The 12,328-nt window shown below is 43.3% G+C and overlaps 1 protein-coding gene across 14 annotated transcripts in view; it reads left to right on the top strand.

Moving 5' to 3' along the window:
- The window catches only part of NAV2 (neuron navigator 2), a 773,425-nt gene that overhangs the window by 701,424 nt on the left and 59,673 nt on the right, over positions 1–12,328 (top strand). For 10 of the 14 annotated variants that reach the window (XR_008538002.2, XM_054662160.2, XM_508328.8 and 7 more), the window contains 4 exons: positions 293–358; positions 1,746–1,790; positions 4,541–4,701; positions 6,230–6,418. Coding sequence is in view for 13 of the 14 variants with exons in the window: in XM_054662160.2 (XP_054518135.1) it covers positions 293–358; positions 1,746–1,790; positions 4,541–4,701; positions 6,230–6,418 (461 nt within the window). In the remaining variant the exon portion in view is untranslated. Of the gene's footprint in view, positions 1–292; positions 359–1,745; positions 1,791–4,540; positions 4,702–6,229; positions 6,419–6,990; positions 7,090–12,328 lie in introns of all 14 variants that reach the window. The other 4 variants (XM_009460066.5, XM_009460076.5, XM_054662164.2 and 1 more) reach the window with 3 other exon arrangements.

Below are 12,328 nucleotides of genomic sequence, written 5' to 3' on the forward strand. Positions count from 1 at the left end.
AGGTGACTGGGTGCAGACATGGAGTGTTTAGTAGGATGCTCTTTAGACAGCTGGGTAGGTTTGTTGTCATCGTGGCAAACACCCTCCTCCTGGACTGATAGGAAATCAAGAAATTAAAAGTGTTCTCGGAGCCCTGGATTTCTCTGCAGCAGGGATAAATGTGTCCAGTTTCTGCATATAGGGAAGAAAGCGAGGATCAGCATGGGGAATGAAAAAAATGTATATAACAACACCACTCCTTTCTTCCAAGCTAATGTTCCTTCTCTTGTTTTCTACCTGCCTGGACTTCTAGCCCTCTCTCTTCCCCTGCTGCTAGCCCTAAGTTCTGCAGAAGTACTCTGCCCAGGAAACAGGACAGGTAATGACATTGCAGGCCGGGGACCAACCGAGCCTCTAGGTTCTTCTGCCCATTCGTTGTCAAGCCAGATGTCTTGTGCGAGGCTGTTGGCCTAAGCCACCTGCTTGTGTTTGTGGCTCTAGTGTACTCTGTGACACATGGACATGCCAGTGAGAGTCTGTTCCTCTGTCTGCTAAAGCCCAGGGAGAGGTGGAGTTGGGCTGGCCTCTTCATTCCCATTTTGGGAAGGCGACCTCAAACCCTGCCACTTGATCTGGGGCAGCGGAAGCTCTCGCTTGCATCTCTTGTGGCCTCCTGTGGCATGTTCCTGCTTTTCAGCTTCCTTCCCATTCCTTTTGCCACCCCCAACCCCAAGCCCAGAAATGACCTGCCACCCACTGTGTAGCTTGGCCCTCACCTTTGTCTACCCCTCCCCATGCAGCTGCCTCTTCTCCCTTTCAAAATCCTTTGCTGAAGTTTGGCTCATTATGTCTTGCAGACTGTTGTGTTCTGTGTGCCCATTTCCTGCGATGATAATGAAAAAGAATGTGTAGAGTATTAAGACTTTACGAATGTACACGCTTGTGTTTGCCCCTAGCTGTAGGTGGGCCTCAGAGATGGATACTGACCTTAATTTTGTGGGGGAGTGATGACTAGGCCAAACATAACAAACAGATGTTGTCTCCTGCCAGAAAAAAAAAAAACAAAACTCTTCACCCCATCAACAGTGAAAACTTTGTTTTTATCAGCTCACAAACCAAGCCTTTAAACCGTTGGTCTTTAGAAATCCAGGGGCTTTGACTTTATCAGCCAGCAAGTTGTAACATGCCCCACCCAGGACTCAGCTCCTAGCTATGCCTGGGCCGCAGAAATTGAGAGGGACCTGGAATTCACTTCGTTACAGATGAATTCCAAATATTGCAGACTGCTGGCCTCTTGAAACCTCCAACAAGTCCGTTCTCCCATTTGAAGTCATTGCCAGTGGCATTTAGGGGGTGGGTCAGAGTTAGGGGTGCAGGGAAGTGGGCATCCCTCTCTCTGAGAAGCCGTGTTGGTGCAGAGAGTGCCCCTGGGCAGTAGAAGGCACAGGACCTCTGCTTTGAGGTGGAGCAACCCCTGAATTTTGCTTTGAATCTGTGGAAAACGAGGAACAATTGGGGTTAAGGGACTCAGGCCTCCTGGTGACCTGGGGTAAAGTATGCGCTGGTGTCAGCTCAGGCTGAGGATTGGGTTTCTTTTGTTTTCCACGGATGTGGATGTGTTGCATTGCATGCCTAGCTGGATAAGGCACTTCCTGGTGATGTGCACCTCTTTCTCCAGGGCCCTTCAGCCCCCTCCCTAGCTTTCCCTCTTTCTGCCTTCTGTGTGCTGCTCTGAAGTTCTTATTTTTGTTTTAACTTTCCTACAGTGACCCGCACCTTGATAGGAACACTTTGCCTAAGAAAGGACTCAGGTATCTGTGTTTCCTCCTTGCATCTGTGCCATCTGTTGTGGCTTTGGAGCTTGGCTGTGTGACTCCTTCATGGCTGGTGGGGGTTTGGGCTGGGCTGGGGTCCCCGCTTTGACCACCACCGCAGGACCTTTTGGATGACGGCTCCCCTTGCACCCTCTCGTTCTCACTCTCCATTTGTCAGCTTATTTGCTTGAGCAGGGGCTGTGCTTTTTCAGGCTTAATGTGGTAAAACCATCTCATGAAAAACATCCCTGGGCAAGCCCAAGGAGCAGTCATTGCTGCTTCTGGGGCCAATGGGTTTAATTTCTGAGCACTTCACCATGACCATTCTGTTCACATGGCTGTCTTCCAAGAGAAAGGACATGACTTATAGCATACTGATTTGTAAGCTAGGACAAGAGCACAGGAGGCAAGGAATATTTTCCCCCAATTTGAAAATATTTAACTTTTCTCCCCATAAAAAAATTGCTAGACAGATACTTTGCCCTTGTCTAAATATTCTAATGGAAAATTGGTCCACTTTCATTGCCCAACAAGACATGGGTGTGATCATTTTTTGGTGGATAATAAAGAAAAGACTCCCAGGAAGGACTGTCCTTCCATTCCTGGTAAGTGGTGGCTCAGGTTCATTTTTGGTGCTAGTCCTGGCAAAACAAGATGCTATAAGTCACCATTGCTCACACCATCTATATCACTTTGCCAATCAGAGAAAATTCAGTTTGCTAATGCCTCCCCTGTGATCTTGCTGTCTTATGGTTGCAGCCGTCATTTCTTCTGCTTTCTAAACACCACATGCCCTGTAGCATCAGCTTCACCCTGCACTAAGCATTAAGTGCTTTCGCATAAAATGGGACTTGGAATGAAATGTTTCATTGCTGTCATGTATGTCTGTAGTTAATAACCTGCAGCTCTTAAGACTGAGAGCATTTTGAACAGTAATGTGAGGTAGGTATCAATGCTTCCTTTCAATGGGATCCTCTGAGTAAAGCCAGTTCTAAGAATCTAAGAAGGAAAGTATTAAAATCTCCCAACAGTCATCCTGCAGGAAGTTGTTGAGCAGTGTGGCCTTAGAGGGGGCCTTGGCAAGGCCTTTTGTACTTACCAGTTTCAATCGTGCCTATGAGCTGCTTGTCAGCAACCATGCCAGATGCTTAAATCATGGCCACTCTCACTGTGAGTTTGACTTTGATGCCCCACTGGTGCCCTGAGAGAAAGCTAACTTCTAAATGTTAACATTGTGAAATGGTGCGTATACTTCTGTAGCAGATCTAGCCTATCAAAATTATGTAGCTCTGGTTTTTTAAAAATTCAGAATAGAGATACGTGACAGGCTATTTTCAGGCAATTGATGTGTCCTGGAAAGTTGCATGTCTGTCAGATATAGTAAAAACATTAAGGAGAAAACATTTCTGTGCTCCCTCTCACTCTGATTCTTCCTGTGTAGCTCACCCACTCCATACACATGAACATCCAGTACGAACACACTGACAACATCTTTCCTTAAGCCCAAAGAATCCCTCTATTGACATAATCAGTAGTCACTCCATAATATATAAGTCCGAGGATACCCTGGCCACTTGGCACTCAGAAATTTCAGATGCAGGCCAGGTGCGGTGGCTCATGCCTGTAATCCCAGCACTTTGGGAGGCCGAGGTAGGTGGATCACTTGAGGGCGGGAGTTCAAGACCAGCCTGGCCAACACGGTAAAACCCTGTCTCTACTAAAAATACAAAAAATTAGCTGGGCATGGTGGCACATGCCTATAGTCCCAGCTACTCGGGTGGCTGAGGTGGGAGAATCACTTGAACCCAAGAGACAGTGGTTGCAGTGAGCCGAGATCATGCCACCTTGCTCCAGCCTGGGCAGTAGAGCAAGACTACGTCTCGGGGAAAAAAAAAAAAAAAAAAAAAAAAGAGGAAAGACATTTCACATGCTACTTATGGGCATAATGAAAAGAACATGCATTTTAAAATCAAACATGGATTGAAATCTCAACTCTGTGACTACCAGCAGGGTCCTTACCTTCCCTGAATGTAAAATAGGAATAATGGCATCTGCATTGCTGAGTAGGTCTGAGGCTTTGGTAAGATAATGCACATGAAGGCACCTAGCACATTGTAGATGTTCAATAAATCATCACCATATACATTTCAGAATAAATGAGGAGGTGGACCACATAACTTCTGAAGACCCTCTCCTATAAAACTCAACAATTTGGGGTTGCTTTTATGAAGATTTGTTTGTGCTCTATTACAGCAACTACTATAAGCATCAGTGTCCTCAAACCTTGCTTTGTATGTCTGCTTTTTCATATGCTGTGATTCACGGTCATTTATTTGTGTTGTAGAATGGCAGATGCCATGAGTTGTCTAATTAAACCTCCCTCAAAGCTCTAACGGCAGCTCATTTTGTTGCTTCAGTCCTGTCAAGGTGGGGGCTTTGACGTGACACTGTCATGAAGCAACATGTTACAGATACGCCCAGTGACGGCTCTTCTGAGCATTTACCAATCTTCTTCCCTTTATGTGTTCCCTCCAAACTGAAAGGAATAGTCATTTTCCCCAAACACAGCCAAATAGAAAAAAGGTTTTGAGAAACTTCGTAAGTTTCGGGACGGGTAGTGATCTGATTTTAAAAAAAATCATCTTCGGATATATGTTTTCTTTTTATATATTTACCATCAGCTCCACAGAGTTCATTTTAATAAGCATTGTTCATAGTTAATTCTGGCTTGATTTCTGTCTGTCCAGGTATACTCCCACCTCCCAGCTTCGCACGCAAGAAGATGCAAAAGAATGGTTACGGTCCCATTCTGCAGGAGGCCTGCAGGACACCGCTGCCAATTCCCCCTTTTCCTCTGGCTCCAGCGTGACTTCTCCCTCCGGAACAAGATTCAACTTTTCCCAGCTTGGTGAGTAGCCACTTGTCATTACCTATGTTGATCAGCTCCACAGGGCAGTGGTTATCTTATATACATAACATATTTTTATTTCAATAGTTTTTGGGGAGCAGGTGGTTTTGGTTACATGGGTAAGTTCTTTAGTGGTGATTTCTGAGATTTTGGTGCGCCCATCACTTGAGTTATCTTATATTTTGAAATAGACATATAGTCACATCCCGCTCAGTGTCTGATTAGCCCTCGGCAATATAGTTCGATTACAGGAGATTGATAGAAAAATAAATAGAGAAAATAGTAAAGTTTTTGATACTGTAATCAATGATTTTCTTTATTTGGTTGATATTGGTAGGGCTATAGCAAAGAACATGTTATCCCATTCTTAAAAAGAATGCATTCTTTTTCTAAGACCTCTGAAGAAATAGATTTTATCGCATATGCCATGTTAGGTCATCCTCATTGCTTTATTAAGTTGGAAATAAAAGTTAAGTTTTGATTGAATAGGTATTCTTAACAATGCCTACTTCTGACATAATGCTTTGACTGGCACAGTGGGGAAAGGAAAAGAATTTGTGTCACAGTCCCTGCTGACATGTCAATGGAATTCTTTTTCAGGAAGACAAACACATCAATGCACACCTATATAATAGAGTAAAAGAGAACAATCCAAAGCTTTATATGAAATCATGTAAAAGCTGAATATAATTAGATAGCAAGTATTAGACACATTTAGAAAAAGGAAAGATTAGTGCTGGCTGAAGTTATAGGCAGAGGTTATGTGAAGGTGGCAGAGTAGGAGCTGAGCCTTGAAGGACTGATAGAGGGTGAGAAATCTTTTCTAATCTCATCTCACTCTTTAGAGAGGCAGGCTTTTCTGAATATAGTGAATAACAAATTCAGAGTCTTTAAGGATAGAGGTGGCTTGTAATCAAGTGAGGTTTAACACTTCATTTCTGATTGACTAAATGAGTACCTCTGAAAATATTGCACATGACTCAAATGGACAGGATTTTCATAAGAAAGCTAGTTTTAGCTGAGACAAATGTACCTTCCTTGCATTGAACCTCTTTATATACCATTATTAAATGTCCCTCATCTGAGGCAATGGGATCTGTGTTCACACTGTTCTTTCCCAGCCATAACTCTTTGAGGCAAGAGATTCTTGTCATGCACAAATGCTTCCCATCTGATCAAAAGCCTGATTGGACTATTTTGGGCTTTTGGCTTTAGAGAAAATCATTCCAGATGAGCCTGGGGAGTAATTAGCTCATGCCTGGAAGGTGATACTGGCCTGTCTGAACGTGCCAAGTTGGAAAGCTGAGGCCCAGAGCCTTGCTTTGGAGCTGACCTGCCTTTTTACTCTTATTTTTAGCTCCCGGTGTGTAACTCAAATGCTGATGGGACTACCATTTAGAAAACAGATGGGAGAAGAGTTGGCAGAAACACATATGGCTAAAAATAAGCAGTCTTCTCTTTGTCCCCAACCAGGATTTGAACAGAGACATGAATGTCTAACCTTTTGATTCTATTCCTTTTATTCCAGCGAGTCCCACCACTGTCACCCAGATGAGCTTGTCCAACCCGACCATGCTGAGGACCCACAGCCTCTCCAATGCTGATGGGCAGTATGATCCATACACTGACAGCCGCTTCCGGAATAGCTCCATGTCCCTGGATGAGAAAAGCAGAACCATGAGCCGTTCAGGCTCATTCCGGGATGGGTTTGAAGAAGGTAAGGAAGGAAAGGAAGAAGGTAAGGAAGGAAACTTCCATCTCCCAGGTTACTCAGTGTAGTTAAGGGTCCTCTATGCTAAGTTCACTTCCTTAACCTGAGAGCCCACCTATAAGTGCTCCCACCTCTCCCACCTACTCTGGGGGTCAGGGATGGGGATCTCTGAAGAGTAAGGTCTGGCCTGACCCTTAATTAACCTTCCAGGCCTTTGAGGAAGAGGCTGCTTAAAAATCACTGGTGAACCATAGAGCTGACTGAGGTCCGCTTTAGGCTTCTCCCTCCTGGACTTGGGCCACAGCTTCTTGGCATGCGCCTCCACCTTGAGGCTCAGCCACCGGCTCACCATCTTGGCAGAGAGAACTACTGGAGAGTTCATTTCCCTGTGCTGACACGCCCATGTAGCTCTGGGGGCCGGGCAGCCACGCCTTTCTGCTCTGCTCCAGAATTTTTCATCTCTTTTCTCAAGCACTGGGTTTTTAAGTGTATTGTTTTCAGTTATGCCCTTTTCTTTCTTTGGTTGCTAACTGAGAATATTTGGGGTTGGATTTTTATGTTTGGTTCATTTTAATCAGAATCATGGGAGAAAAGTTCTGTGGACAACTTTGTCAGCCGTCTTCACAGCTCACTTCATTTCTCTCTTCCTTTGTTCCATCACCCAAGGTATGAGTTAGGTGAGTAAGCCGTCAGAATTCTGTGGAGGATATCATCCCCACCCCATGAAGATGGGGCTGATGGGACATTGGCGGCAATGCTCATTAACCAATGATTAAGAATAGGAGTCAGACTAGCAGAGTTTAAATTCCAGCTCCACTGCTTTTTAGGTATATGATTTTGAACAAGTTGCTTCACCTCTCTGTGCCTCTGTTTTTTCATGGATAAAATAGGAGTAATAATAGTATTCAGCTCATGGAATTATGAGAATTAAATGAGATAATACATATAAATGTTAACACAATAATGTTATTACATGTCATGGCCTGTAATAACACAGCCGTAAAGCTATAATAACATAGCTGTAAAAACACAGCTTCAGCATTGACTTCCTGGCAGCTCAAAGTCCCCAGCCAGAGAGTGGGGAATCTTGGAGCAAACGGAGCCTAGTCTGAGGACTATACATCTAGTTGTCCCTTTGTTGCCATTGAAAAAGCAGAATGTGGAGGGTGAGTTATAGGTGCTTCCCGGTCCCCATATGAGTAGGGAAAAAGGGCCACCATCCTCCCAGCATGAAAGAACAAACAAATTTGTGATTGTTTAGGAAGTTTCAAGTCAAAAGGGAGAGAAACACAACGCACAGGATTCTGCTTTTGCCTAATGTTCTTTTTAACAGAAGTTTTAAAGAATGTATTTACAGAACAATTGCCCCCTGGTTTATTTTCTTGTTAACTTAATACTTTCCACCCTGATTTATGTATCATTTGCATACCATGACATTCAGTGAACAGGCACAAGTCTATAAATCCATATATGGGAAGCTGCTGGGACCAAGGATTAAGGAGGGGAGAAGCCTGAGTCACTGAGGGGCATTTGTGAGATTTAAGAGCTAGAAATTAATGCTATAACTGCTCAGAACAGTGATAGTAGAGAATATATTGTGATCCTAAGGTGAAGGAAGTGGCAGTTTGTCTTGAACTTCTTTCTAGTCAGTGTACTGGCCAAGCATCGCCAGGGAGCATTTCCCAACCTCCCCGGGAAGGATTTGCATATGGAGTTTGTCCTGCACTGTATTCCTCTTCTCTGCCATGTGTGTTCCTGAGTGAACCACGTCCAGTACTGAAACTTGTCCAAACAAGCACACTTTGCCTCATAAAGATCCAGGACCATTACAGTATCGTCATCAGATAGCTTTTATTTATTCCATCTGGAATCAAGCTGGCAGACAGCACAACTGTGGAATATCTGGGATATCAAAATGACATTGATAAAAAGTGCTTGCCCACAAGCAGTGTCTAGACTTTTGTAAACCTAATGATTCATGGTGACATGGAACTGAAGCACAGAGGTAAAAGTCAAACTTTAGGGGAATGGATAGGGACCGCTGTGAATACACTGTGAATACATAACATTATCATCTTTTGGAAAATATGGCATCAGATTGATTTTATTTCTTCTAAGGTTATTACATTCAAAAATAAAATAGAGTTTGTGTAATTAGGTTTTTAATTCCTTTCGTTGAAATTCCTTTTTTTGAATTTATTAACTCCCAGTATTGCAGGAGCAGTTGGAAGAAAATTGACATTTCATGTTTGGACCGAACAGAACCTCCTTGTAATAATCAGTTAGGTGTATTATACGCCATAAAGCAGAATAGAAATTTAGGAAGAAGTAGCACAAGTATTTGTGTGAGGTTTTTGTGCAATTTAATTAGCTCTTTCCACTTTGAAGGAGTTTTAGGAATTATAAATATGTAGATTAGGTACAGGCATGGCCAGATGCAGCCTTTCAAAGGTGTTTCAGGTAAATTACTTTCTATCAGATGCACTATGCGATCTTAAAGTCAACTTTAATAGCGTACATTTAAGGGGATGCTTGAGGCATTATTAAAATGGATTCTAGAGAAAAAAAAATCCCATGACTTCACCAATCATCACTAAGAGCTAATGCAGTGAAAAACACAGAAACCCTCCACCGTATCAATTTATATGGAATCCCCAGGAGCACAGAAGCTTATTAATCAAGAAAGCTTGTATTGCAGCATGCTTGTGTATCTAGCCCCTGAATTGCTGAAGTGGTTCAAATCCTGGCACCTCTACTGTTAGCAGTGTGATTCTGAGAAAGGACTTGACCTGCTCAGCCTGTTTCCTATTCACTGAAATGTGAAAAATAATTGTACCTGCTTTGGAAAATTGAAGTGAAGATTAGGTGAGATGAATCTTGGAAAGCATTTAACAAATAACTTTGAAGGGGGAGTATTGTAAGTGCTCACTCAATGGTAGCTATTGTTATAATTGTCATATTATAGCCTTCTCCCCAAGGGCCATTATCATCCTCATTTTTTTAATGGCAAAATTGAGGCAAAAGTGACTTGAAGACTTTATGCAGCCACAATGATGTCTTAAGCCTCTTGATTCCAGTCCCTCTTTCTTTTCACTCAATCCTACCTTGATATCTGACTCAGTTGGGTTTTTTTTTTTAAAACCTGTCTGAGGCAAGCTCTGATCTTTCATCAATGTCTTCTCTGTTTTGTGATGCTTCCTTTGCTGGTGGAGAGGCAGGGCAGTCCATTAGCCATCAGAACTGCATTTCATTCTTCTGACTCTTTCCACAGTACCCAATTGTGGAATGAGAAGTAGATCGTGATGCCTAGATCCACATTCTCTTTCTGCTCCTGACTAGCTGTGTGTCTGGCCACGTCACTTAACCATTCTGAGATGTAATGTACTCTGTTGTTGATTAACGGTGGAAACTCCTGCCTAGTCTGGGATTGTTACCTGCAGATTCTCTGTGATGAGGGTCAGAGGCACTTGATTGCTTTATTGGCTGGAATATGCCTAGTTGTTTCATTCTATCTAGTGTTTTCACTCCTACTAAAGCATCTTTCTTCTCAAACATTCCTAGCTTGTGCCCATGTGTTGACTGAATGAAGGGACTAGGACACCATTCTAAAAGACACCAAAAGGCTCTTTAAAAAAAAACAAACAAACGAAAAAAAAATCAGAAACCAGTACAACAGATTACTCAAAGGCAGAGCGATCTCCGGACTTCTAGTCAGCAGATCCTGTTCTTGAATTGCTGTGTGACCTTAAACAAGTCATTTAACCTCTCCGAGTTTCAGATTTCTCAATGGCAGAAGTGGCCTAGATATTCTCTGTGGTTCCTTGTAGCTGGAAAAATGTGGAGGTATAGCTATAGGGAGGAAAAATATGTAGCCTGCTTTAGCTGTTTAGCTTCTGTAACTCCCACAGGCATTTTGTTGTCCAAAAATAACCACATTGCACAACCTAGGCTCTGACTTGGCTCAATTCCCTTGAAGGAGGCCGAACTGCAATGGTTCAGGTAAAACACATCCAGTTTTGGGTTGACTCTGAAAATCAAGGATCTGTCTCTTTGGAACACAGCCTTGCTGTTGCTATTTACAAAGTGAGAGGAGTTAATTATTGAGAAAAATAATTACCTCTACCTTAAGCCTGCCAGATGTGCTCTTCTCTGCCTGTGGCCCCATGCTTGTACTGAGTTGTTGCTAAAACTGTGTCAGTAAATGTCTGTATATGAGATGCAGAAATAGAAAAGAAAAAACTTCCATTTTCCATTAGCCACAGGCCATATAGCAGCCCTGTGCTAGTCTCTGGCAGACCAGTCATGCAAGTGTGTGTGGCTATGTGTTACACACATCTCTTCACCCAGCTTGGCCTCCAACATAATTCCTCCACTATTGTCTGTGTCGTAAGCTGAATTAACTTACCTCTGTGGAACATTAGGCCACAAAGTTGGGACATTAAAGGCCTCTGTTAATGTGTGGACATATTAACACTGAAAGCCATTATTGGCCATTAACACCTTAACCTGATTTTTTATGGGCATGAGTCAGATTAGTCATGGATGAAGAAAGCATGGAGGAAAAGATCTAGAACACAGGGCATTGCTAAGGAGGGTGGATGTACATGCTGATATAGGGACAGCTTAGAGCATTAGGGAGCTGCTAAGAGAGAAGAGGGCTGGAATAGCAAGCCAAGAGTTACGTGGGCTCAGAGGGAGGAGGAAGCCCACCCAGGTGGCAGTCCGGGAAATGAGGAAAGGTCCCATAGAGAAGATGTCATTTGAGCAGATCTGTTTTCATAGACAGTATTTAGATGCAGCCTAAACGAAGAGAACTGCATGGGCAGAGACTCTGAGGCAGGAAAGTACTGTCTAGGGCAAGCTTGGGAGAGCAGTGCAGAATTCATAGTGTAACAAGAACATATAAGGGAAGAAGGAGAGGTCAGGGAAGGTTTATTGGAAAGATGACAGAGAGGAACCTGAGTGTTAGGCTGAGCTACTTATCAGCTATCTTGTTGGCATATAGCTTCTGCCGACTGCTAATCCAAGGTGAGTTCACTTCGTGGGTGGTAGATGAATGCCATTTAGTACACGTGGAAGTTACCCCAGTGCCTCCCACTTTAGACTACAGGTCATAACTCGGTGTGGGAGTAGAGCCATTCCACCCATGGCCAGGAAAGCTGTGCCCAGTTACAAGTCCTGTGACGCCTTAACATAGGAATAGTTCTGTTTTTCAAACAAGTTGTCAAGAAGTTACCAAGAAAATAAAGAACCTTCTTCCCACAGAAGAAGGCGGCCAGAATACCCAAGTCCTAGAAAACACTATGCTGCAAAATTAGAACAAATAATAAGATGTCTCGGCCGGGCGCAGTGGCTCATGACTGTAATCCCAGCACTTTGGGAGGCCAAGCTGGGTGGATCACCTGAGACTGGGAGTTCGAGAGCAGCCTGACTAACGTGGAGAAACCCCACCTCTACTAAAAATACAAAACTAGCCAGGCATGGTGGCGCACGCCTATAATCCCAGCTACTCGGGAGGCTGAAGCAGAAGAATCACTTGAACTTGGGAGGCAGAGGTTGTGGTGAGCTGAGATCGTGCCATTGCGCTGCAGCCTAGGCAACAGAGTGAAACTCCATCTCAAAAAAAAAAAAAAAGATGTCTCCACTGGCTGGGGGCAGGAAGGGTGCTAAGGACATATAAGTGGTTCTAGTCCAAAAGTATCAGTTTGAAACAGAAAAGAAGACACCACTGGCTCATCGCTTTGTAGACATGATAGAAATCAAATAAAGAATCTATATTCTGATGGATATGTTTTCTAAACAAATAATCTGCTATATGGTCATCTAGAATGAACTTACTGTGGCCAACAGCCTCTTAGGTTAAAAATAATCAGCTCTTTTTTTGCATATACAACTGACAGATGCCAACAGGGTAAA

This window comes from Pan troglodytes, chromosome 9 (genome assembly GCF_028858775.2).
Source record: "Pan troglodytes isolate AG18354 chromosome 9, NHGRI_mPanTro3-v2.0_pri, whole genome shotgun sequence".
Taxonomy (NCBI): domain Eukaryota; kingdom Metazoa; phylum Chordata; class Mammalia; order Primates; family Hominidae; genus Pan; species Pan troglodytes.